The 26,312-nt window shown below is 41.0% G+C and overlaps 1 pseudogene and 1 gene segment (V, D, J or C); one reads left to right on the forward strand and one right to left on the reverse strand.

The window, feature by feature from the left end:
- The window catches only part of LOC140497748 (T-cell receptor gamma chain C region DFL12-like), a 41,011-nt gene extending 14,963 nt beyond the window's left edge, over positions 1 to 26,048 (reverse strand). Inside the window, 3 exon segments of the C gene segment in view lie at positions 5,028 to 5,078; positions 19,132 to 19,137; positions 25,740 to 26,048. Of these exon segments, the coding sequence occupies positions 5,028 to 5,078; positions 19,132 to 19,137; positions 25,740 to 26,046 (364 nt within the window).
- Positions 19,160 to 20,292, forward strand: LOC140497744 (glia maturation factor beta pseudogene; annotated as a pseudogene).
- Positions 26,049 to 26,312: the final 264 nt, after the last annotated feature.

The raw sequence follows: 26,312 nt of genomic DNA on the forward strand, positions 1-26,312 counted from the left end.
TTTCCAGAGTGGCTATCATCTGAGTGACTTTCTTTTTCACTTCTCCATTTGAAGTGAGGTTGTCCCTGAATCCCCTGGGGAATTCCTGATGCATAACATGAGTCAGTGTGATAGAGATGGAAAAGAGTTCGGGACCTGGACTGAAGAGACTCAGGTTCCAATTCTGCTTTTTACCTATATAAAAGTAAGCTTTCTTGTTGTTATCATGAAATTTAGACCTGGAACGGATCTTTGTAGCTGTCTAGACCAGGATTTCTTAACATTTGTTTTGTGGTTTTGTGTTCTGGATGCCTTTGGCAGCAGGTCAGTGAAGTCTATAGGTCCCTTCTTGGGATAAAGCTTTTAAATGTATAAAGTAAAATGCATAGGAGTACAAGGAAACTAAATGCATTGCAATGCAATGATATGCATACACACACACACAGGTAGCTAGATACATGTATATGTCTATATCTCTGTATGTATATATAAAGTTCACAGTGCTTAGAACCGCTAACTCTAAAATTCCTCCATTTTATAGATGAGTTAACAGAGATAACCTACTCAAAATCACACAAAGAGAGGAATAAGAGATAGAGTTGTGATCTGAATTCAGGTCCCCTGACTCCCAGCAAATTTTAGAAGATATCCAAGAGACTCCTCTTAATGGATCATACCTGATTGCCAAACTATGAAGTTTAACTTTAACACAGAAGACATCCCCACAGAGTCACTCACTGATCCCTAGATTAAAGGGCCCTTCAAGACCACTTGACTTGGAGTTGGCAAACTATGGCTCCCACCCACCACCCTACCTGTTTTTGTATGGTCTGGAGCTAAGAATGGTTTTTACATTTATGTAAATCTAGGCTAACCCATGTCTTCTCTAAGAATTCCCATTAGAACAGAGCCATCAGCTGGCCATCCAGCTTTTTCTCTGATGATGTCTAGTGAATGGGGAGCTCACTCCTACCTCCTCCCCTTTGGAGCAGTTCTCAGGAGGAAATTCATCCCAACCTCCAGACCAAGGTGGCCTCTTTGCAAACAACTTTTCCCATGGCTTCTTGCTGTGCCTGCTGGGGCTAAGCAGAATGAGTTCGATCCCTCTTGAATAGTCATAGGTATGACAGGAAGTAAATTTATGGATATGGTATTTTGTGAATGACCTTTTAAATAAAAGAGAACTTTAAATAATAAAAAAGTCATAGGTAAAATGTGATGCAGTTAGTTGCTTGCTGTCTTGTTTTAACTATTACTGAGATTTTAATGGATGCTGATATTTCCCTAACTTTTCCTTCATATGATAGAAACTTATGCAATCAGTATGAAGCCAGAGTGAAGTCAAAGGGACTTTGGAGGAATCATAGGTGTAAAAATGAAAAGTTTGTTTTGCACCTCAGGCAGCATTTGCCCAGAGGATTTTATCAGGCATATTTCCAAAAATAAAATAGAATGACAACAAAAATGACAGATAAAATCCTTTGAAGTAACCCAGCATCTCCCCTGAGCCTTGGTGCATTGCAACCATTCTCTCCAGAGCAAAATGATTTCCCCGCTGCCGCTAACTTCAATCAAATACTCACTGCCATCCCACCAGAAAATGTCCCACTTAGTTTGCAAACATCCCAAATGGATCTAGCCTTACTTTTTACCTGGGATTACTGGAAACTGATGGAAACATGACTGAAGCACTTACTTGTCACAATGAGCTTTGTCCCTTCACCAAAGACTTTACCAGGTCCCACTGTGGGGCATCCAGCTACAAAAACCATCTAAGGAGCTCACCCACAGCCAGAGATAGAATCAAGGTGAAATGTGGGGTCAAAGGGTTTGTCTTTATGGTATTTTTTCTTGTGTGTTTGTTCTCCATAAATTTACCAAATCTGAGCAGAGTTTTCACTGAACCATAGTTATCCAACCTAAACATTTGCATTGAATTCTCCCTATTTCTTCTCTTTTCCTTTGCCCCTTTATTCTCTCATTCCTCCTCTAAAAACATTCTTTCCAGCTCCACAAATGTTTTCCTAATTTCTTTGATTACTTATTAATTGTGAATTAGGGAAAATTTCCATTTTTTTGAGGTGTGAAAAACCTTGGAAGGAAGTTGAATTTTTGTCACAGTAACTGTTTAAAATTTTGTCTTTTTGTGCGAAGAAAAATAATCAAGGATACAGCTTAGAGAAAAAAAATCAAGCTACATTGTCCTTCCAGCTATTCCCTTAGGTGACAGGGATCTGGTGGCCAATTCAGCACTAAATTTCATGTGTGTGAAATGATTCTCCATTTGAGCATTTCGGCCGTCCCTGAATGTTCCAGAGAATTCTGGAAGTGTGAACATTAGCTTGTATTCAAGAGGAGGGTGCTGTCAACTGGAAAAAGCTTTGGAGCAGAATTAGGAGAGACCCAGACTCAAACCCAGCCTAAAAGACATACCAGTTATATGACTGTGGGCTCTTCCTTTGCCCTTCCAGGACTCAGTTTCCTCATCTGAACAATGGAAATGGTAGAAACTGTTTCACCGTTGAAATGAGCAAATGCAAAATTGTATCTAAAATATTTGACACAGCCCTTCACCATTCCCTCTACAAATGTTAGTTATCATTTTCACGGAAGTCAGACCTGAAAGGGATTACCTGGTCCAGTTTCCTTATTTTATAGATGATACAATTGAGACCCAGAGAATGTTTCAGTGACTCGCCCCAAGGATCTAAAGGTTAGCAGAGCTGCCCTTTGGATACAGGTTCTCCGAACATAAACTCCTTTTTATAAGACTGTGTTCAGAATCCCCATATCGAGTCCTGTCTGACTATCAGCACACAAAGCACAGTGACCTAGTTGTCATGCAACATACCTGTCACAATGAGTTTTGTCCCAGAGCCAAATACTTTGACGTATATTGTGCCCGCACAATGTCTGAGCCCTTTACAAAATCTCTGAATCTAAGAGCGCTCTAAAGCTGTTCAACATTCCTTCCTCCCCACATTATATCTTCCATTTTCTCTTGGAACAACTCTTCTGTCATTCATGTCTGCTCTACTACTTTTCATTGATTGTCTAAATCAACTATGTTCAAAGTGTGTTCTAGGGATCCTTGGGGGTCCCCAAGACTGTTTCAGGGGGTCTACAAGGTCAAAACAATTTTTACGATAATACTAAGATGATTTCATTTCCAGCAGGATAAATAATAGGTAGAACCTACACAAATAAAAAAATATTTGGAGGTGTGGTCCTCAAAAAGTTTTAGGAGTGTAGCGATTACAGGGATCTAAAAGTTTGAGAATTTCTGGCTTTATTCACTGATTCATCCATGCAGTCAGTCAGTGATCCATTCCTGGGATATTTCCTACACCATTACAGCATGCCAAGGAGAGCTGAGATCTGTGCTTCCAAACTGAATATTTCTTCTGTTACTGCCTGAATCATCTTTATGGTGGCTCTTCATTTCTTAAGGAACCACCCCTGGATTTCTCTGTACCTTGTTACCTAAATGATTCCAGGACATTTGGGTGTTCTGATGGGCCTGAGCAAACAGCTCCAAGACTTAAGTAGCTTGCTTTCCTGATTGGATTAAGATCACATCATAGGTGTTATTACTAGAATAGAATTCCCTCACTAGTAACTTATTTGGTTAAAATATGACTCCTACTTCAAAAGTTAGATTCCGAGTTTCAGAAATTATATTTAAAAACGAGAGGTATACAGAACTTCCCTCCCTTCTTTGAAGAGGTAGGAGATTATGGGTGTGGAACATTGTGTACATTTTCCAGCTGGGTTACTGTGCTGATTTGTTGGGCTAAATCTTCTCTCCTCATCCTGCCCTTTCCCTTCCCCTCCTCTCCTGTTACCAGGGATGTTGCTCTGGAAAGGGGATGTGGACGGATATTTAGAGAGGAAAGTGATGTAAAGATAAGACAGATCAATGAAGTTTTTGAAAAGAAAAGAGTGAGAGGGACCTATTCATACAATTAGGTATAAAAAATAATTATTTCTAATAACAAAAGCTCACATTTAAATAGTCTTTACATTTGGAGCTCTTTTCTTTCATTAGCTCAGGTGACTTCACAGAAACCCTGGGAAGTGTGTTGTCTTTAACCACATTTTACAGGTCAGGAAACTGAGGCTCAGAGAGATTAGTCAGGGTCACACAGCCATTTAGTGTCGGGTGGGATTCAGGGTTTCTTGACTCCAACCCCAGCATTCTGACCATGACACCTTTGCACAAGTGTCTATTGACCCTCAGTCTTGAAGACTGGATATTGTAGTTTGAGGCAATGAAGGGACTTTACTCTGAATCTAGTTCTTCCCTGGCCACAGTTGTAATCCAATCAAGATGCTGCTACAGTGGCTATTATCCTCCATGGAAAATGCATTTGCTAGCTCTAAAATGCCACTTATCCTTGTATTCTGAAATTGCCATTCTCCTTTCCAGGGCAGGGTGGCTGAAGCCTCTGCAGCTCAACAGGAAGTCTGGCTGGGCTTGGTCAGAGCCCCATGCTGGTTCCCTCCCTCCACCCCACTCTGTTTCCCCCCACGCCATGAGCTCTGCAGATACCCTTGGAAAGAGAATGGAGTCTGGCAGCATACCCTCAGCAGCATCATTTCTCACAAATACAGTGTGTGTGTGTGTGTGTGTGTGTGTGTGTGTGTGTGTGTGTGTGAATCCATCTAGGTGAAGGCCTTTCTTCTGAAAAGTGTTTTAAAAGTTTAGAGCTGGCAGGGATCTCAGAAGTCACTTAAACCCACCTTCTTATTTTACATAGGAGGAAACTGAAGCTCAAAGAGGTGACCCGACGTCCAAAATGACCCAAATGAAAAGTTGCAAAGCCGTAATTCAAACCCAGATCTCAGGACTCCAAAACCAGAATTTTCCCCACTGTATGGTTATGTCCCCTTGAATGAAAGCTCCAGGAAGAAGCTCCTGTAAGGTGGTTGTCTTTATATCCCTCCACCTGACTCAGTGCTGGCACATAGTAGGTGCTTCCTAAAGATGCATTGAATTGGTTTGAATTCCCCCAGATATGGGCAAAAAAGAAGGAAAAAGCACTTACCACTCCCAAGAACTATGAGCTGAGTTCCTTCTGCGAAGATTTTGATCCAGCCTGAGCTATCACACTGATCACCTGCTAAACAAAAACCTCCATGAGCGCCACAAGACTTATCCTGGGATGTGAACATCTAGGAATAAAAACAACTAAGTAGACAGATTTCCCCAACATCCTCACATTTGTAATGCGGCTACTTGATCATTGGGCACGTCCAGAGATTTACTGTCCCTTGGAGTCTCTGAGATGGCAGGCGAGCCTTCCCAAGAGGCACTGAATGAACTGCACACTCCTTAATAAATGAGCAAGGTCACAGTGTCCTCATATGGTGCACAGTAAAGACTTCCCTTAATGGGATCTGCAGGGATGAGGGAGATAATAGAAAAAAAAATGAATTTGAATAAAGTAGAAACTGAATAAAATATGAAAATGAAATAGACTGAAGATCCCAGGATGTCTGAGGAAGAAACAATAAAGCATCTACTCATTTCACAAGGCGTAAACTGAAGCCCGGAGGTGAAGGGGCTTGCCCAAAGTTATATAGATGATGAGTGGCAGTCAGGGTATGAGCTCACTAAATGACACTCAATCTTCACCCTGGCAGTACATAAGCAGAGCCATTGTGTGTGTGTGTGTGTGTGTGTGTGCGTGTGTGTGTGTGTGTGTGTGTGTGTGTGTGTGTGTGTGTGTAAGGTGGGAGTATGGGGGAGAGACAGAAAGACACCACAAAGAACTTTAGAGCAGAGGAGAGGACACCGCATCCGCTCTTAGCCACAGCCAACGTGGGGCATGGCCACACAGAAAGAAGAAGGTATTTACATGATGGGAAATGGTGGCAGGGTCACTGTAGACTTAAGTACTCCTGTTCCTTTTCTCAGTGCATGGCCAAATAGGAAGCTGTACCTGCAGTCAAGTTGATTTTTTGTTCTGTTGAGTTGACAGTTTAACAGGAAGTGTACTGTTTGTGGCTCTCTGGAAGCAGACTCTTGACATCTGTGCTCCCACATATGGTCGGTTACCAAGTTGGGCTCATTTCAGTTCCATGATTTCTCCTCTGTCCATCTACTCCTTCCTCCCTCTTCCCATCACCACAAACTGATCTGGTCCTTGAGCATCTTCAATAGATAGCTACCTCATTACAGGTCTTTCCCTCTTTACTCTTCTCAAAAGGACCTTGTCCACATTTGGCACATGGAAGTGACCCATTTGAATGTGAATCCACAGTCACTAGGCTGACCACACACAGAAAATTTACTTCTCTTTTAAAGAAATCTTTGGGTGAGAGATTTGAGGCCTGGAATTTGTACCTCATTCAGATAAAGAAAATAAAATGTTCTTTCACAGAAGATGGAATTCGAGCAATTTCTACAATGCCTCCAGTAACATAATGGAATATTGGAATAACAAAGGAAAATGTAATGCAAAACTTTCAGAATTCTTATCAATGTATTTACCGATCATGGCTTCAGAGGACAGGTGGGTAAAGCACACCTCCTACCTCTCATTTGAGAGGTGGTGGATTACTGGTGCAGAGTGAGGTATACACTGTCAAACTAATCCAATTTTCCTTAATTGTATCTTGTGTTAAAAAAACACAAGGTCAGGTGTTTTTGAAGAGGAGAGTCATTGTGAAGTCTGAGTGATTTCAAAAGTAGAGCAACTCAACAAATCACTATTATAATTCATTCATTTTGCCAATCAATAAGCATAGTCCATGCTGTGGCCTAAATGCATTACCCTGATTCTCTAGGAGCTCACATCCTAATAGAGAGATGCTGTTCAAATAACTGTGTACACACAACACACATGTTGAATAAGTTGAAGGTTGTGTCAGAGGGAAAGCATTTGTAGCATGTGTGTGTGTGTGTGTGTGTGTGTGTGTGTGTGTGTGGGATGGGGACCAGTCAGCCAGTGAGTCAATAAAGATTTATTAAACATCTAGGGCATCAAGGTGGCACATAGTGCACAGAGCCCTGGGCCTAAAGTCAGGAAGACTTTTCCTCCGGAGTTCAAATCTAGCCTCAGACACTTACTAGCTGTGTAATCCTGGACAAGTCACTTCACCCTGTTTGCCTCAGTTTCCTAATCTGTAAAAAGAGCTGTAGAAGGTCAGCACCTTTGCCAAGAAAACATCAAGTGGGGTCACAGAGAGCTGCACAAGACTGCAAATGACTGAACAACAAAACACCTACTAGGTGCCAGGCATTGTGCTGAGCAAATAACTGGGTAAGTACCTGCTTTCCACAGGATGAATAGGAAATGACCCACAGAAGGAAGGCACTAAAATTAAGAGAGGCTGGCGATGGGTTGGTAGAAGATGGCATCACAGTTGGCACTTGGATGAAACCAGGGAATCCAAGAGGGGAAAATGAGGAGGAGGAGCATTCCAGGAATGGGGGTGGGGTAGGGAGATGGACAGCCAGAGAAAATGGTCATAGTAGGGATTTGGAGTGTCTTGTTGAAGGAACATTAAGGACACCAGTGGTGTTCCCAAAACTCAGTTGGGATCATGTTAAGCTCCCTCTTTAAAGAGCTCCAGTAACTCCCTGTCTCTTCTAAAATAAAATTAAAATGCCTTTTTTTGGCATTTAAAACCCATCATTGCTTGAGCTAAGCCTGCTTTTGCAGGCATATCACACACGAATGTATTTGTCTTCATGCGTTTGAAAATCCAGGCAAAGTGGCCTTCCTACTGAGCTTTCTCACCCAGAAAATCCACCTCCCACCTCCATGCCTTTACACTAACTGTGCTCCAGGACAACTTCCTCCCACCTCCTCTTCTAGGAATTCCTAGGCTTCCTCAAGGATCCTCTGAGCTCTGGAATATTCTTCCAGGTGGATATGTGATCCTCTCACTTTACTGAGGCACAACACAACCACTTCTTGCCTTTTCAGCTCACACAGCACTTATCTGGGTCCTGACATACCTACCCCTTAAGACATTCAATCAAGAGGTGAGAGACTCTCTTATTCCATGGCTGCTGGTGCAGCCCTTAGAGTGCCCACCTGCTGTCCTTCCCCTTCAGAGAGACCTGGGTTGAAAGCCAAGCCTTATTTCTTGTGCTTCAAGAGCTGGCACATAGTAGGTGTTTAATAAATGCTTCTTGCTTTTAACTATGGGACTCTGGGCAAGTGACTTCAGGTCTCTAAGCCTCAGATCCCTCTTCTGGCCAATGTGCAATAGAATCTTTCCACTGCTGACTCACGTGGTTCTTGAGAGGAAGGCAATAGTCACTAGCCCTCTGCTTCATTAGGACAGATGAGGAATCTTCCTCTGCCAATGCCAGCTGTCTCCTCTACAACTTACAGGCTTGGGGAGCAGTCCAAAAGATCGAGAGATTTGGGAACCAATCTGAAACTATGCCCAAAATCATAAATTATAGATTGTGCCCACACTTATAAACCTAGGTATACCCTTTGAACCAGCAATACCACTACTAGGTCTGTTTCTCAAGATTATCAGGAGGAAAAGGAAAGAACTTTCATGTTCTAAAAACTGATAATTTCAGTTACATTAAATGAAAATTTTTGTACAAATGAAAAAAGGTAGCTAATATACAGAAGGAAAGCAGGAAACTATAGACAGTTTCTCAGATAAAGGTTTCATATGTCAAATATATAAAGAATTTTTTCTAATCTAGAAAAAAGTCATTCCCCAATTGGTAAATGGTCAAAGGATATGAACAGATTGTTTTTAAATAAAGAAATCAAAATGATTTATAGCTATATGAGAAAATGCTCTAAATCACTATTGACCAGGGAATTGGAAATTAGAACGATGTGGAACTACCACTGTATACCTATCAGATTGGCTAAAATGATTGAAAGGGAAAGCAACAAATGTTGAAGGTGATATGGAAAAAAATGGACACTCATTTACTCTTGGTGGAATTGTGAACTGATTGAACCATTTTGGAGAGCATTTTGGAATTATACCCAGAGTTATTAAAATGCCTCTACCCTTTGACTCAGTAATACCACTAGTAGGACTCTTTCAAAAGAAGATTAAGTAAAAAGGAAAGGAACCTCTGTGTTCTAAAAGATTTATAACAGTTCTCTTTGTGGCAAAGAACTGGAATTTATGGGGATGCCCACCAGGTGAGGACTTGCTGAACAAATTGTGGTATATGATCATGATGGAAAACTGTTGTGCTATAAGAAATGACGAGCTCAATGATCTTAGAAAAAACATGGATAGACTTGCACAAATAATGAAGAGCAAAATGAGGAGAAGGAAGAGAACATTGTATACAATAATAGTAACATTGTTTCAAGAATAACTTTGAGTGACTAAGTCATTTCGATCACTACTAATATCCACGTTAACTACAAAGGATACATGAAGGAAGACGCTATCAGCATCCAGAGAAAAAACTGAGAAATAGAGGTATGTATTGTATGTTTTTTACATACACAAACATACACAGATATTTGTGTCTAATGGTCACTACCTCTAGGGTTTGGGGTGAGAAGAAGAAAGGAAGAAAAAAGGATAAAAATATATTTAGATGATAAATTTATTATGTATTAAAAGTGATAGCAAGTTGGTCACAATACATGTGCTGTTTCATATGCAATCCTCTGTGTTTTTTCCTATTCTACTATATTATTGGAATGATTGTTTTATTTCTTAAGTTCAGAATAAAATGAGTAAAATAAAATGTCTCACAATTGGGGGCCCCATCCTTTCCTCTTTGGACAGTTTTGAGACTAAAGTTGGGGAACATACCTTTGCCTGTTGTCTGAGGGAAAATTAGAGCACTTGAGTACCTCAGAATTGAAAGAGATGTCAAAGATGGCTTGTTCCAGCCTCCAGTGCCATGCACACAAACACTCTTTGGAAATCCCCCTGAATTAGGATTGTGCAATTTAGCAGATCCTGGCTGGCTCTTCATCTTTCAAGGAGAACAATGCATGGGGGAGCATGGAGGTAGGTTCCAATCCTGCCTCTGACACCTGCAACCCATGTGACATTGGACAAGTCATTTGCTGTCCATGATGAAGTCTCCTCATCTGTCTGCAAAATGAGGCATCTGTTCTAGATTGCTGCTAAAGTGCCTTTCAGGAAAAGCTAGGATCCTACAAGTATAACATTTCTGGGCCTCAGTTTACTTCTCTATAAACTAAAGGTCTTGGGTCAGATTCCTCTTGAGGTCCTTTCCACCCCTATGTCTATGATCATATTAAGTGTTCACCTCTATGGCACCATCCAAGGCCCTCCAAATGCCTTTATTTTTTGGAACTTGGTTGAGCGATGTGACCCTCTCATTCACTGACAGAGGCTTCCTCACATTGGTGAGGCTGAGTTGGAGCAGAGACACTTTCCAAGAACCTGGGCAGCTGTGGGAGAAGGGAAAGGAAATGAAAGAAAATCTCACAGTTGGGTCAAGACGCCCAGACCCACTTCTGAGACTTCCCCCTCCTAGTTTTGAGTCGACCACAGGCAAGATTACCACCATGCCCGCTATCTAGCTGTGGGACCTGGGGTTGACAGTGAGGATTTCCCAGTTGCATGGATGCACAGAGTGAGAGTTTTTGTTCACAGCCTCTGTAGTTTTGGCTCAGAGTGCCATCCCAGCAGGCACAGTAGTATAGCCCCCCATCTGCCTCCATGACTTAGTGGACCCTGAGGCTTGCTGAGAAGTCGCTCTCCCATTTCTTGGCCTCCTACCTCTCCTCACTGACCCCATCCTCATGAATGACATTCTCATTGGATGAAAGATAGAGAATCCATTCCAGACGCCCACCGGGCTTCTGGCGGTACCAGTGAATGTAAGCATACCCAAAAGGAGACACCTTTACTTGGCATTCAAGAAAGGCAGTGTTACCAGTTCTCGTAGTGTTGGACAGTATGTGTTGGGTCACTATGGGCTCCATCCTTGCCCCTACAAGAGAAAAGAATCTATCCTGAACTGCCAGATACCCAACAACTCAAAATATAGGGCTGGTGAATTTGGGCTGGACTTGGACTTTGAGAGGTGAATAGTTCAAGTTTAGAACATAAGACAAGTTAATGAAATCGGTTTTGAAAAGATCTTTTAAAAAGCTACTGATGAATGGTCCAAAAATTCTTTCAAAGTCGTTACTAAGTACTTTAATCAATTATACATAAAATAAGCGCTGATCTGATGATAAACGAATTCCTTATTGACTGACTTGACTTTTTTTAATGGGTTAAAGGAGTTTTCATTGTCTTTTAAACTTTTTTTAATTTATGGAATAAAACTAGCATTTCCATGGCATAGCACAGTCACTGTTTGAATGAATAAAGGAATTTGTTGGGCGAGTTTGACTTCTTGTATCTACTTAGAGAATGAAACAGAGACATCAACCTTCGAGCAAGGACAGAGGGAACAGAAAGGGTATGAAAGTTTCTGTCTCTCTCTTTAGAGTAACTGAAACAAGGCTAATCAAATGCATTTGCCCATTCAGATGGAGGCTTGGAAATGTCTTTCAGGGAGCCTTTAGTACAGCCAGTGCTCTTATGGTAGAGGTTATGGCCCTGGTAGTACCTTTGCCAGGGTCGTCCTGCTGGGTAAGTGACCTCAGATAGGATTTCAGCCCAGGGACTCTGACTCTGAGATCACTACATAATGCTGCATTTTTCAGAGGAAGAGATGTGGTGTTGCCTTAAAAAGAAACCTCAGATTCAGTCTTTTATCCCATAGTTCATAGTTGTCTCTGGGAAGAAAGCATCAGGTTTTTTGCCCTCACCCATTTTGTGACCCCCTCCACAAATTGATACCAAATAAATGATAAGAAGAAAGACCTCACAAGTCTCAAGAAAGTCAGGATCAGAAAACAAACCAGTCACACTCTGGTGGTCTCCATAATGTTTTGGGAGAGAGGCAGAAGACATTCTTCAGAAGGGAAGTGATGCCCGTATTGGAGAAGAAGGAAATGACTCTATCCAGAAGGAAGCTAATCATAGAAAATGTCCTTTTGGCCATAGATGCACAGCCACCCACAGGGGAAAGAGATCTAGGCTAATTCATTGGTGACAGTTCATTGAATTCAATCGTTTAGGTATTTACAAGCAGCATCATTGTATACAGGTGCCCTTCCTTAGAAAAGGGGGTCCTTATAAAGAATATGAGGTTCCTGTAATGGGTCCCTAGGTTTCACAGGAAATTGTGAACATGGGTATAATATCTGCCTTGTAATATAGCACATCTGGATCACAGTTCTGATGCATGTGGGCTGCTTGGCTTCTCATTGCATTGGGAAGTGCTCACACACTCCCTCACCCCAAATTGCGCACCCCACCCCTACTTTACTGGAACGTACCTCTTAAATGTTACCAATGATATCTCTGCTGTGAAATTCAGGGTTTTCCTCTCAGTCCTCAACCTCATTGGCCTCTCTTCAGAATTTAACTCTGTTGACCACCCTCTTCTTAGATATGGGGTTAAACAGAGCAAAGATGGATCAACAAGGAGCACAAGACAAAAACCAAACCCTCAAAAGCCTAAATAGTTAATGGGAACTTAAATAATTTGGAGGGAAGCAGTAGGAAGGACAGCCCTGACAATCAGGGAACTAAACCTCCTGAGGCCATATTAGTGAGCTGCTCTATGTTGTGGGTGAGAATAGCAATGTGGGAGATGTCATGGATGGGGAGGGGGAGAAGAGGGACAGAAGGAAGCAGCTGCTGGGCTACCACCAAGTCCATGGGGAACAGATTCTTCTAGGCTCTGAACAACAATGAAAGCCATGGGAAAATAGGCTAAAAAATCGAGTTGAGGGCCTGGATGGTACCTCAAGGTGGAGTTGTTCCTCTAAGAAGTGCATCCTTGTTGGTACCACTAAAACACATTCCAGTGGGAGAAGAGATTTATATCTCTGCCAAGAGACAGGGAGAGTTTAGTGGACAAGGAAGCTCAGTGGCACCGGGGAGACTCCAGGCTGGACCTGGAATCAGAACGACTTGTGCTTGAATGTGATCTCAGACATGTCCTAGTTGGGTGACCTTGGGCAAGTCACTTAACTCTGTTTGCCTCAGTTTTTCAACTGTAAAATGAGGACAATAGTAGGATACATCTCAGCATCATCATGAGGAGCAAGTGAGATCTATGTAGAGTGACTAGTATGGTGCCTGGCACATAGCAGGTATGTCATCATCATCATCATCATCATCACCATCATCATCATCATCACCATCATCATCATCATCATCATCATCATCACCATCATCAATAGTATCACTATTGTTATTACATCTTGGGAGATCTGCCCTTTAGGAGGCTGCCTAAGGTTGTGCCTTCTTGGACACCATCTGTGCCCCAAGAAGTGCTGCATGATTGTCTAAAGGCAGCCAGCTCCCGGAATGTTTTAGAAGGGAGGCTTTAGAAGGGGAGCCGTATGACTAGTCACTGACTATGGCTGTCTTAAAAATAGCAAGGCAAAGGCAGGGAGCAGGAACAGGACTGTGGACTTTGAGCAGCCAATGAGGCCCACCACACACATCTGCTCCCATCTGATGCTCTTATTTTTAATGGGACAAAGCAGAGAGTCAGGAGGACAGGCAAAGAGGTACAAAATCAGTACCATTGAGATGGATGGAAGGAACTGAGGTGATGCTTCAGAAACTTTGACTTCATGAGTCAGAGGAAGTCAAGGAACAAGTCAAAATAGTCTGTGAACACTTTCTGCTCAGTTGTTTTCAGTCACATCTGACCCTTCCTGACTCCATTTGTGGCTTTCTTGGCCAAGGTATGGAGTGATTTGCCATTTCCTGCTCCAGTTCATTTTACAGTTGAGGAAAACAAGGTTAAGTAACTTGCCCAGGGTCACATAACTAGTAAGTGTCTGAGGTCAAATTTGAATTCAGGAAGATGAGTCTTGCTGACTCCTGGCCTAGCACTCTGTCCTCTGCACTCTATCCTATCCTATCCACTAGTTGCCCCAAACATTTATTAAGCACCACTGTGTTTTAGTTGTTCTGCTAAGTGCTGGGGATACAAAGAAGTGCCCTCCTGCTCCCCCTTCCCAAAAAACAACTGTTCCTGCTCTCAAGGAGCTCATAGGGTAATGGGGGAGACCACAGACAAACAAAGTACCAACAATGTTTGGACAGGATGAGTTGGAAATATTTAATAGAGGAAAAACCTTCTCATTATTAAGTGGAATCAGGAAAGATTTCCAGTGGAAAATGAAATTTTAGCTGACACTTGGAGGAACCAAGGGAATGCAGAAGGCAGAGTTGAAGGAGAGAGTCCCAGGTAGAGGGCACAGCCAGTGAATGTGCCTTGATCTAAGTGTGTATGTGTGTGCATGTGTGTGTGTGTTTATATGTGTGTTTGTGTGCATGCATGTATGTTTATGTGCATGTGTATATGCATGTGTGTGTCTGTATGTGGGTATGTGTAGGTGTGTTTTTGTGTGTCTGTATGAAACACAGTGGAACATTGAAGATGTCTGGCATGGTAGGAAGGGTCCAGTTTAGGAAGGGCTTTGAACACCAAAGAAAGGATTTTCTATTTGATCCCAGAGGTGTCTGCCATGGCAGGGCCACTCTGCTCTGCACTGATCCATAGACTCATGTTCTCTTCCATGGCTGGTCATAGTATTTCTGCAAGGCTATTGGCATTTCTTTGGATAGAAACCATATTTTGGGCTCCTTTCATCTTTCCCACAGCACTGGGCACCCTCTATGTGAATCCACATTTGTTGACTGAAAAAGATAATGAACCACCATCGCAAATAATGAGAAATTGCATCTCAGTGTTGGAAGGCATGGTCCTGGTCACTTAGTGCTAATGTGACCCCAGAAAGCATTTGTGTTGGTTCAGAGAACCAAGGAAATAAGACAGGATATTAATGTTGCCTTTCTGTCTGTGTCTCTTACTTCCTCAAAAGTAATATTGAATCCAATGGCCATCTTTGGTGCATGAGCCTTGGACAGGTGGCCAGACATGGAGTCAGGAATATCAGAATTAAAAAGCACTGCTCATTTGATGCTAGGAAAGCCACTTCAGTCACCATAATGAGTGAAGAGGGTAAGACAACATAACATAGTGTAAGGCTCTCTGCCAAAAAACTGAGTGACAGAATTTGAGAATTGGAAGGGACCTTGGGAGCTGTCTAGTGCAACTTACAAAACCAATGGAAATCTTACAATTCTATAGAAATATGAGTGGTGATGATGGTGATGGAAGGAGTTTGGAACCTGTGTGAATTGGAGCAGGAATGTGATATAGCATAGACATGGGCCTGATGGCCTTGGGAAGAAATGAAGGAAGTGCTGCAGGTGGGCTGAGGATGGGAGTGAGAAATGAGGAGGTGGCCCCCAGGAAAGAGGATGTGGGGAGGGATGGAGGAGGGTAGGATTCTTGTAGGTGTTGTCATTGGGTGTTGATTGCTGTGGTCTTCCCAGCATGCACAGTGGTAGGCAGCCTCATCCTCATGTGTTATGAAATTTATTGCTAGGAGTCAAGTTCTTTTTTCTTCTATCAGTTCTGCCCCAAATTTGTCTTTTACATCATCTAAGGATACTTTATTAGTGACTCAGCTTTTTGAGAGAAAGAGTAAAATTTACAAAGGCTGGCTTGGCTTTTGTTGGCACCAATATAGGGACTTATCCTTAAAGGTGAAGTGACCAAACACTTGATAAATCACACATGCTGCTGTGTTCAGCTCTTTTAATTTACACTTCATAACTTTACACATAGTTCCAGATCACTCTTCAAACCTCTCAATCTTCTTGACCACTCTCCAAGCCTGTAGTTTGTAGAGAAGGCATCAGCTGGCATTGTCAGGGGAGATTCCTCACCTGTCCTAATGAAGCACAGGGCCAGTAATTTTGCCTTCCATTCCGTAACCATGTGAGTCAGCAGTGAAAGATTCTATTGAACATTGTCCAGATGAGGGAATTGAGCCTTAGAGATGGAGTCACTTGCTCAGGGACCCACAGTTGACAGGTAGAATCAAGCAAGAAGTGTTTCTTAAATACCCACTAAGTGCCACGCAGTAGAAGCACAGGACATAAGGCTTGACTTTCAACCCAGGTCTCTCTGACTTTCAGTCCAGTGCCTTGTCTCCTGACTCCAGGCTACTCCCAAGTACAAGCCTGTCTCCCAGAGGTGATGGGATGATGATAACCTTTCACTTTGTGTTGTCCTTCACTCATACTGTTTCTTTGGGACCCCTGAACCTTTCTTTCCCTTTGACAAAAGAAACCAGTGAGCTCTGGCATTGATCTGCTCTCCTGTTCTTCAAATACCCCCAGAAAAATGGGTATTTGGAGAGTTAATTTGCCAGTCAGTTTGAAAGGTTTCATCCAGCTAGAACCAGAGAGGGTCATTGCTCCTGTTCCAGCTTGACTTTCCACACCACTACTGCACCAGTTTCTTAAAGGGGACTATGTCTTGGGCTCCTTACTTTTTTCCCACAGCACTGGGAACACTCCATATGAATTTGTTGACTGACAACGATAAATAACCTCCACCACCATGAATAATGAGGAGAAATAGCATCTCAATGCTGGAAGGTACTTCCCTAGTCAGAGAAAACATGTGAATTGTTTCAGAGACCTAAGGAATGAAGAGATGATATTAATGTCTTCATTCTTCCTCTTTCTCCTATTTTCTCCTGAGGACTATAGGATTCAATTGCCAGCTTTGGTGCATGAACCTTGAACTGGTGGCAGACATGACATCTGGAAATCTGTGTTCAAATTCTGCCTCAGACAAGGAATTCCTGGTAAGCCACTTAAATCATCTGTTATCTCACCTTCTGTAAAGTGGGAATGGAAGGAGATTCCGTTCCAGAGAGAGAAGAGGGTGAGACAACATGACGTAGTGTAAAGCTGCCAGAAAACAGAATGCAAAAGTTTGAGAACTGGAAGTGACCTCAGAAGCTGTCTAATCCAACCCATAAAACCAATGGAAACCTTACAGCCCTGTAGAGATGTCAGTGATTATGATGCTGATGGAGGGAGCTTGGAACCTGTGTGAGTTCAAACAGGAATATGGTATGGTATAAACATGGGCCACATGGCCTTGAGAAGAAATGCAGGAAGTGCTACAGGCAGGCTGAGGATGGGAGTGAGAAATGAGGAGGTGGCCCCCAGGGAAGAGGATGTGGGAGGGAGGGAGGAGGGTAGGATTCTTGTAGGTGTTGTCATTGGGTGTTGATTGCTGTGGTCTTCCCAGCATGCACAGTAGTAGGTGGCCTCATCTTCATGTGTTATGGAGTTAATTGCTAGGAATGAAGTTCTTCTGTCTTCAATCTTTTCTGCCACAAATTTGTTCCTTACATCACCTAAGGGTATTTTGTTGGGGGTGCTGGTTGATTGTACAGAGAGCAGATGCTTCAAAGACTGGTTTGGCTTCTGTTGATACCAGTGTATGTACTCAGAAGCAAAGTCTGTGGAGCCGGACACTTGACAAGTCACACGTGCTGTTCTTCTTAGCACTTTGGTGATGGAGACCTCAGGCTGTGTCAGTTCTATGGCTGCATGTCCAACTAGAAATAAAAGAAGAGAACACAGAGATATGAGCAGGTCCCTTTGAGAATTTCTTCCATTTCTCACCTGATCTGAAAAGAAGGAGAAGTTGACTCACGGTTCCAGAGGGCAACCACAGCAAGCACTTGGCAGAGGCTCATTCTGGAGGTGCCAGTTTGTTTGACCAGAAGAGAACCCAAGGAAGCAAGGAGAGTGATGGACAGAGAGATCTGGATGGTGGAAAGAGTGGCCTGTTGTGGTGTCAGCAGAGGAAATGAGCTGCTGGAATCTTGTGACCTTTCTAAGAGGTACAGACCAGGGCTGTCCCCATAGGGGTGGCAGGCTTGGTAATGTCAGTGGTGATTGTCCTTCCTGTTTCCTTTGCCCAAAGATGAAAGTATGGAGGTATTGCCTTGACCCACTTCTCCTACCCCTAAAACCCTGGGAATATCTGCTGGTGACACCTCAGACACTCCAGAGACCTCTAAATAAGTAGATCGCACATTCTTTTAAAGCTTTATTCTCACTGAGAAATAACAAGAAGAGTGAAAAGAGAGGGAATGAAGAAGACCTGGGCTCATGTCCTGGTGCTCGTTAATTCTAGGTTTGTCATCACCTTTCAGTTTTCTTCTTTTTTTCCTTTTGTAGGATTTTTAAAAATTATAATTAAATTTTTGTTTTCTTTTGAACTTAAGAAGAATAGAAAGAGTAGAGTAGAAAAGCAAGTTGCACATGAAACTGCAAATATTTTTTGTACAACTTGCTTTTGCTATTAATTGTACACCAAAGTAATAATTTAATTTTCTTTCTTTCCCCTCCCATCCCCCGTATGCTACAAAATACTACCATTAGACACAATTATATATTTGTATCAATATATTTCTGTAAATTCATGCCTTCCTTACTTCTATTTATGAGTTCTTTTTCTGGATGCAGATAGCACATTCCTTTATATATCTCTGTAGCAAATTTGGGTTTTTATAATATTCTAAATGATTTACTTGCCTAAAGTCAGTCTCAAAGTGATATTTCTGTCACTGTATACAGTGTTCTCTTTGTTGTTCTCATCTTACTTTTCATCATTTCATGTAAGTCTTTCCATGTTTTACTAAGATCACTGAGCTCATTGTTTCTTATAGTCTAGTAGTATTCCATCATGATCATATAGCACAACTGTTTCAGCCATCCCCAACTGATGGGCTTCCCCTCAATTTCCAGTTCTTTGCCACCACAAACAGAGCTGCTATCAAAGTTTTAGAACATGGACGTTTTTTCCCTTTTCTTCTGATAATCTTGAAATTTTTTTTTTATTTAGCTTTTAACATTCATTTTCACAAAATTTTGGGTTACAAATTTTCTCCCCTTTTCTCCCCTCCCCCCCAAACGCCAAGCATTCTAATTGCCCCTATGACCAATCTGCTCTCTCTTTCTTCTGATAATCTTGAGAAACAGACCTAGTAGTGGTATTGCTGGTTCAAAGGGTATACCCAGGTTTACAAGTGTGGGCACAATCTATAATTTATGATTTTGGGCATAGTTCCAGATCGGTTCCCAAATCTCTCGATCTTAAGGACTGCTCCCCAAGCCTGTAAGTTGTAGAGGAGACAGCTGGCATTGGCAGAGGGAGATTCCTCATCTGTCCTAATGAAGCACAGGGCCAGTCACCATTGCCTTCCTCTCAAGAACCACATGAGTCAGCAGTGGAAAGATTCTATTGCACATTGGCCAGAAGAGGGATCTGAGGCTTAGAGACCTGAAGTCACTTGCCCAGAGTCCCACAGTTAAAAGCAAGAAGTATTTACTAAACACCTACTATGTGCCAGCACTTGAAGAACAGCAAATAAGGCTTGGCTTTCAACCCAGGTCTCTCTGAAGGGGAAGGACATCAGGTGGGCACTCTAAGGGCTGCACCAGCAGCCATGGAATAAGAGAGTCTCTCACCTCTTGACTGAATGTCCTAGGGGGTATGTATGGCAGGACCCAGATAAGTGCTGTGTGAGCTGAAAAGGCAAGAAATGGCTGTGATCTGCCCTAGCAAAGTGAGAGGATCACATATCCACCTGTGAGAATATCCCAGAGCTCAGGGAGGAAGCTGTAGGAGAGAAAGGGCTCAAATGGAATTCGTGCTTGAACGGGCCCTAGGAAAGGCTCTGCAGGATTTTGGCCGGGGCAGAAGGAATATGAATGAATCTCTAGTGGTTTGTGATGTTGCTGAAGATCCAGTGGAGAAATTGAGAAAGTTTCATTTTTGCAAAGAAACTAGCAATGCTGCTCTTCTAACGAAGGTTGACAATATAAATGGCTGGTCATCCTGGATGAAGAGCATGAGGGTATTTCAGCTGATGAGCTGCCAGAATGACAATGTCGCTTCACTGTATGTAGTTATAACTATCACAACGATGATGGAAGAGTTTCTTACCCTCTGTGTTTTAGTTCCTCTTGTCCTGTTGGGTGCAAACCTGAACAACAGATGATGTCTGCTGGGAGTAAGAATAAGCTAGTTCAAAGAGCTCAGCTAACTAAGGTTCTTGAAATAAGAAATACTGAAGACCCAACTGGAGAATGGTTGTGGGAGAAACTTGGATTTTTCCACTAAAGTGAATCTTCTGCTACTCAAGAATCTCAGTATTAACCTGACTGTACTGGAACCACACGCAGACACTCATTTATGCCTAAAAATGCACTGTTATTTACAATTTTGTTTCCTGCAGCAAATAAAAATCTTTATTTGTGCAAAGTGTGTACAAAAGAGGAGAACCTTCTTATACTAATGGAAATTTTAAAAGTGTTTCCTCATATTTGTAATTGCTTAGTGGAATACTTCTGCAGGGAATTTTAGCATTCTTGTGACTAACTTCTATTACTTCTGGTTCAGAATTTGTTGCTGTTTTCAGACTTCATTGGAAAGTGGACATTTTGCTTTCCTTTTGAAAAATATTGGATATTAGCATTAGTCTTACTTGTCAGATATGTGAAAGATTTTTAAAGGCTTGAATTGTCAGACCCAAATTTGAGCCTATAAGCATGACTTTAGAGTGTCATATATTCTTAGTCTTTTTTCATTAATTCTGGAACTTATTTAGTTCACTACATTTTCTTTCATAACCTCCAGTATCCATAATTATCAACCAATATTAAGTCCTGTGTACTTATAAACTTGAGTACTTCCTGGCGTCATATGAGTGTGAGTCATTTTAAACCTCTTAATACTGGGTCTTTGACTTGTTAGCTTTAAAACTAATCTTGAGAGTTTTACACTGCCACTTATCCAGACTTGGTGAAATGAATACTCTTGTAGAGGTCCACGTAAAATGTTTTGTAGTGTCTAATTCTCCAGTTGACATTTGTGATAAAACCAACTTCATTTCTGTAAATTCCAACCAGTTCCTTGAATTAGTGAATACTCGGCAGTTGAAAGTTAGGATTTTGTATGTATCTGTGATTTCGATTTGTATCACAGGGAAGAAGTTTTGATCTTGAACCTTGGACATAGTCAACAAAAATAATATGTCAATAAAATTCATCTTGATCCTATAATACTTTACTTATCAGAATGGCATTCCAACCTCAATGAATACTTGAATAATTGAGTTATTCTTCTATATGTCATTAGCACAAATCCTCTCATGAAGGATATTTTAAAATGTCTATTTAACATGTTTACTTTACAACATTTAAAAGTAGAGATTTTACGGATTTGTCAACACAGTGCCTTAATCAGTAACAGGACAACCAAGTAAGATGATTCATCTTATATCTTGGTCATTTTCTTAAAAATAAGCAGCAAAGAGCCTGTTTGCAATGGATTCTATATAATTCATAATTTCTGACTTTCAAATATATGTGCTAACTAAATTTAGAGTTATTAAGGTTTTCTAATATTACTGAATGAGAATCTTTCATGGCCTAATCAATTTATCATGTGTCTTCCTTAATAGGAAAGCAGGAAATTAAAGGAAATAAGAAATAAGACAGATGGAAAAAAGAGGGGAGAGATCTTTTATTTTTGTTGTTTCTCGAGAGTAGAATGGATTGCTTATTTCTTCCAGGTAAAATATTACTTCTACAAAATTATAAATTTCATAAACATTTATTTAAATATACAATTTTTGCTCTTTGGGCCTTTTCAGAAATGAAGTGTCACTTAAATTCATAGGATCATGAATCTAGAGATGGAAGGGATTTTAGAGGCCATCTTGTCCAACCTCTTCATTTTATAGATGAGCATCCTGAAGCTGAGAGAAGTTCAGTGACTGACATCACACCCTGGTCCTCCAATTCTGGAATCAGGAGGGTAAGACCTCTATGCTAATATTAGTGCAGGCATATTTTGGACTACAGAAGTTATATTCTATTGCCTCAAGTCACGGCAATAAAAGGAAATAATGCTGTCAAAGCAAAATAATGCTGTGATCTTAAAATATAGGAAATTTTTGTCTTTTATACTAAGATCCTCTATACTTACTGACTTACTCCCAATGAAATCATTTCTTTCATTGTTTTTCTAGTTGTGCCACTGGGTTGTGATAAGTTATCAAGATTCTTAAGCCTGATTTTTCCCTGTATGACCAATAGCATACATACATTCAAACAAAGGTGGATGCAGTAATGGGTTCAATGGAAAGGGTATCTTTTTTCTTCTATGAAATTAACTTTCATAACTGCTCATTACACCTGTGACCTTGGTCTCCTTAGCACAGTGCTTTACCAGAGACACCTGATCTAAAATATTCTCAGACTTTGGCCAGATTCGCTTTTGTCGCTTAATTATTTTATGGTCCCTTTTTCCAGAAAGAGAATGAACTCTAAAGGAACTAACAAGAGAAGAGCCATGGTCCTCATGGATTTACAGGGGAAGTTCATCAGGCTTTAAAGGAACTATTATTTACCAATACTAGACAGATTATTCTCAAAATTAAAAATGAAAACATTTTTTAGCCCCAATACATTGTGGGTTTCTTTTAAAACAATTTTCATAGTACCTTCACAGGGTTGTTGAGAGGATCAAATGAGATAATATGTATGAAAAACAGGCTGTATGTAAATCTTAGATATTATCACATGAGTATTAAATTTCTTTTGTGACAGTTATAAAAAGATTCAAGAGACAGATCCCCCCCCCCTTTTTTTTACTGAACTAAAATAAAAACAAAATTCAGTTGGAAGAACAAAAAGTCAAGGAAGGATATTTAGTAGTATCAGATCTTAAACTGTATTATAAGGCAATAGTTAACAAACTACCTGATAAAAAGGTAGATGAGTGGAGCAGAGTAAACATACAATTTGCAGCAGTATATAAGCATTGTATTTGTGTAAAGCCAAGTTTTGGGGACCAAAATTCATAATTTGGTAGAACCTACTGGGCAAACTGGAAAGCAGTCTGGCAGAAACTGAGCATAGGCCAACCTTCTACCATGTAGCAAGATAAAGTCAAAATAGACTGTGTTCATCCTTTGTTTTTGAAGAAGACCATGACATCAGAGAAATGATGACATGACTTGCACTTGATTTTATTTTGAGTGAGGGAGAGCTGTCCAAGTCACCAGCCTCATTTTTTCCTCCTGAGCCATCTGGATCCAGTGACCAGATATTCATCAAGATGACTGGAGATAGGCCAGGACGCGGTGGGAGAACTTGGCTTTTTCCAACTAAGGTCTATTCAGGGACTCACTTAGAGTGAGGTACCACCCATTCAGTGAATAGACCTCTTCAAGAAGTAATCAGAGAATGGCTCCTTTAAAGAGCAAAAGAAAAAATAACTAAATCAAACTGGGAAGGAAAGAAATACAGTTACTATTGATGATCACTCTTAAGCCAGGAGGGTCCAGAAAACAGCCATTGAGGGGACTCTGGACAGGGACCTACTGTTGCCCAATCTATGGGCTTCAGAGTGCACTGGAACACAAGAAAGAAAGACAGAAAGACAGAAAGGAAGGAAGGAAGACAGATAGGAAGAAAGAAAGACAGAAAGAAACAGAAAGAAAAAAGAAAGAAATCTAGCCAGTAAACGCCAAGTTAACTGGGCATCCTCTGACCATCCAAATTTACCTTCCCTTGAAGAGGACACAACCTGTATATACAGAGAGATATTATGAGAAAATTTTTAGAACATGGAATATTCTATATTACCTATAAGATTTGTGGATAAGCACACAATTTATAAATAAACAAGAAGGAGAGAGCAGTGGGAGGTATAAAATGGATAATTTCAATTACATTAAATGACAATTTTTGTACAAATGAAAAAAAGTTAGCTAACATACAGAAGGAAAACAGGAAACTATCGACAGTTTCTTAGATAAAGGTTCATATGTCAAACATATAAAGAATTTTATCTGATCTACAAAAACTATTCATTCCCCAGTTGGTAAATGGTCAAAGGATATGAACATAGTATTTTAAATAAAGAAATCAAAATGATTTCTAGCTATATGAGAAAATGCTCTAAATCACTATTGACTAGGGAAACGGAAATTAGAATGATGTGGAAATACCATTGTGTAAGTATCAGAATGGCTAAAATGATTGAAAAGGAAAGTAACAAGTGTTGGAGATGCTCTGGAAAAAATTAGACTCTAATTTACTCTTGGTGGAATTGTGAACTGATCCAACCATTTTGGAGAGCAATCTGGAATTACGCCCCAAGAGTTATGAAAATGCCTACACCCTTTGACTCAGTAATAACACTAGTAGGACTTTATCCAAAGGAGACTAGGTAAAAAGGAAAAAGAACCTCTATGTTCTAAAAGATTTATAACAGTTCTCTTTGTGGAAAAGAGCTGAAATTTATGGGGATGCCTGCCAGGTGAGGAATGGCTGTACAAATTGTGGTATATGATCATGATGAGAAACTGTTGTGCTATAAGAAATGAGGAGCTCAACGATCTTAGAAAAAACATGGATAGACTTGCAGAAAATAATGAAGAGCAAAATGAGCGGAAGAAAGAGAACATTGTATACAATAATAGTAACATTGAAGTCACTTTGAGTGACTAAGTCGTTTCGACCACCATTAATACCCACATTAACTACAAAGGATACATGAAGGAAGACGCTATCAGCACCCAGAGAAAGAACTGAGAAATAGAGGAATGTATAGAATGTTTTTTACATACACAAACACACACAGATATTTGTGTCTGATGATGACCACCTCTAGTCTTTGAGGTGAGGAGAAGAAAGGAAGAAAAAAAGGATAAAAATAAATTTAGATGATAATTTTATTATGTATTAAAAGCGATAGCAAGTTGTTCATAATAGATGTACTGTTTCATGTACAATCCTGTGTGCTTTTGCCTATTCTACCATGTTATGGGAATGGTGGTTTTATTTCTTAAGTTCAGAATAAAATCAGTAAAATAAAAAAAAACTCACAATTGAGAGAACACATCCTTCCCTCTTTGCACAGTTTTGAGACTAAAGTTGGGGAACATACCTTTGCCTGTTGTCTGGGGGAAAATTAGAGCACTTTACTTCAGAATTGAAAGAGATGTCAGGGATGGCCTGCTTCAGCCTCCAGTGCCATGCGCACAAACAGATTTTGGAAATCCTCCTGAATTAGGATTGTGCAGTTTAGCAGATCCTGGCTGGCTTTTCATCTTTCAAGGAGAACAATGCATGGAGGAGCATGGAGGCAGGTTCCAATCCTGCCTCTGACACCTGCTACCTGGGTGACATTTGACAAGTCACTTGGTGTCCATGATGCAGTCTCCTCACCTGCAAAATGAGGGGGCTGGACTAGATTACTTCTAAAGTACCTTTCAGGTAAAGCTAGGATCCTACAAGTGTAACCTTTCTGAACCTCAGTTTACTTCTCTATAAACTAAAAGTTTTGAGCCAGACTCCTCCTGACATCCTTTCCACCTCTACATCTATGATCATATTAATTTTAAAACAGACAGTGTTCACCTCTAAGGCACCATCCAAGGGCCTCCAAATGTCTTTTTTGGGACTTGGTTGAGAGATGTGACCCTCTCATTCACTGACAAATGCTTCCTCTGGTTGGTGAGGCTAAGGTGGAGCAGAGACACTTCCCAAGAACCTGGGCAGCTGTGGAAGAAGGGAAAGAAAATGAAAGAAAATCTCACAGTTGGGTCGAGACACCCAGAGCCAGTTCTGAGACTGCTACCTCCTAGCTTTGAGCTGACCACAATTACCACCAAGTCCAGTACCTAGCTGTGGAACCTGGGGCTGACAGTGAGGATTTCGCAGGTGCATTGATGCACAGAGTTAGAGTTTTTGCTCACAGCCTCTGTGGTTTTGACTCAGAGTGCCATCCCAGCAGGCACAGTAATATAGCCCCCCATCTGCCTCCGTGACTTGGTGGATCCTGAGGCTTGCTGAGAAGTCGCTCTCCCGTTTTTTGGCCTCATACCTCTCCTCGCTGACCCCATCCTCATGAATGACATTCTCATTGGATGAAAGATAGAGAATCCGTTCCAGACGCCCACCAGGCTTCTGGCGGTACCAGTGAATGTAAGCATACCCAAAAAGAGTCACATTTACTTGGCATTCAAGAAAGGCAGTATTACCACTTCTCTTAGTGTTGGATGGTATGCGTTGGGTCACTATGGGCTCCATACTCGCCCCTACAAGAGAAAAGAATCTATCCTGAACTGCTAGATAGACCCAACAACTCAAAATATAGGGCTGTCAGTTTGGGCTGGAGTTGGACTTTGAGAGGTGGATAGTTCAAGTTCAAGATATAAGACAAGTTAATGAAAAGGGTCTTTAAAAGACCTTGTAAAAAGCTACTGATGAATGGTCCAAAAATTTTTTAAGGTAGTTATTAAGTACTTTCATCCATTATACATAAAATAAGCACTGATATGATGATAAACGAATTC

This window comes from Notamacropus eugenii, chromosome 3, assembly GCF_028372415.1.
Source record: "Notamacropus eugenii isolate mMacEug1 chromosome 3, mMacEug1.pri_v2, whole genome shotgun sequence".
Taxonomy (NCBI): Eukaryota; Metazoa; Chordata; class Mammalia; order Diprotodontia; family Macropodidae; genus Notamacropus; species Notamacropus eugenii.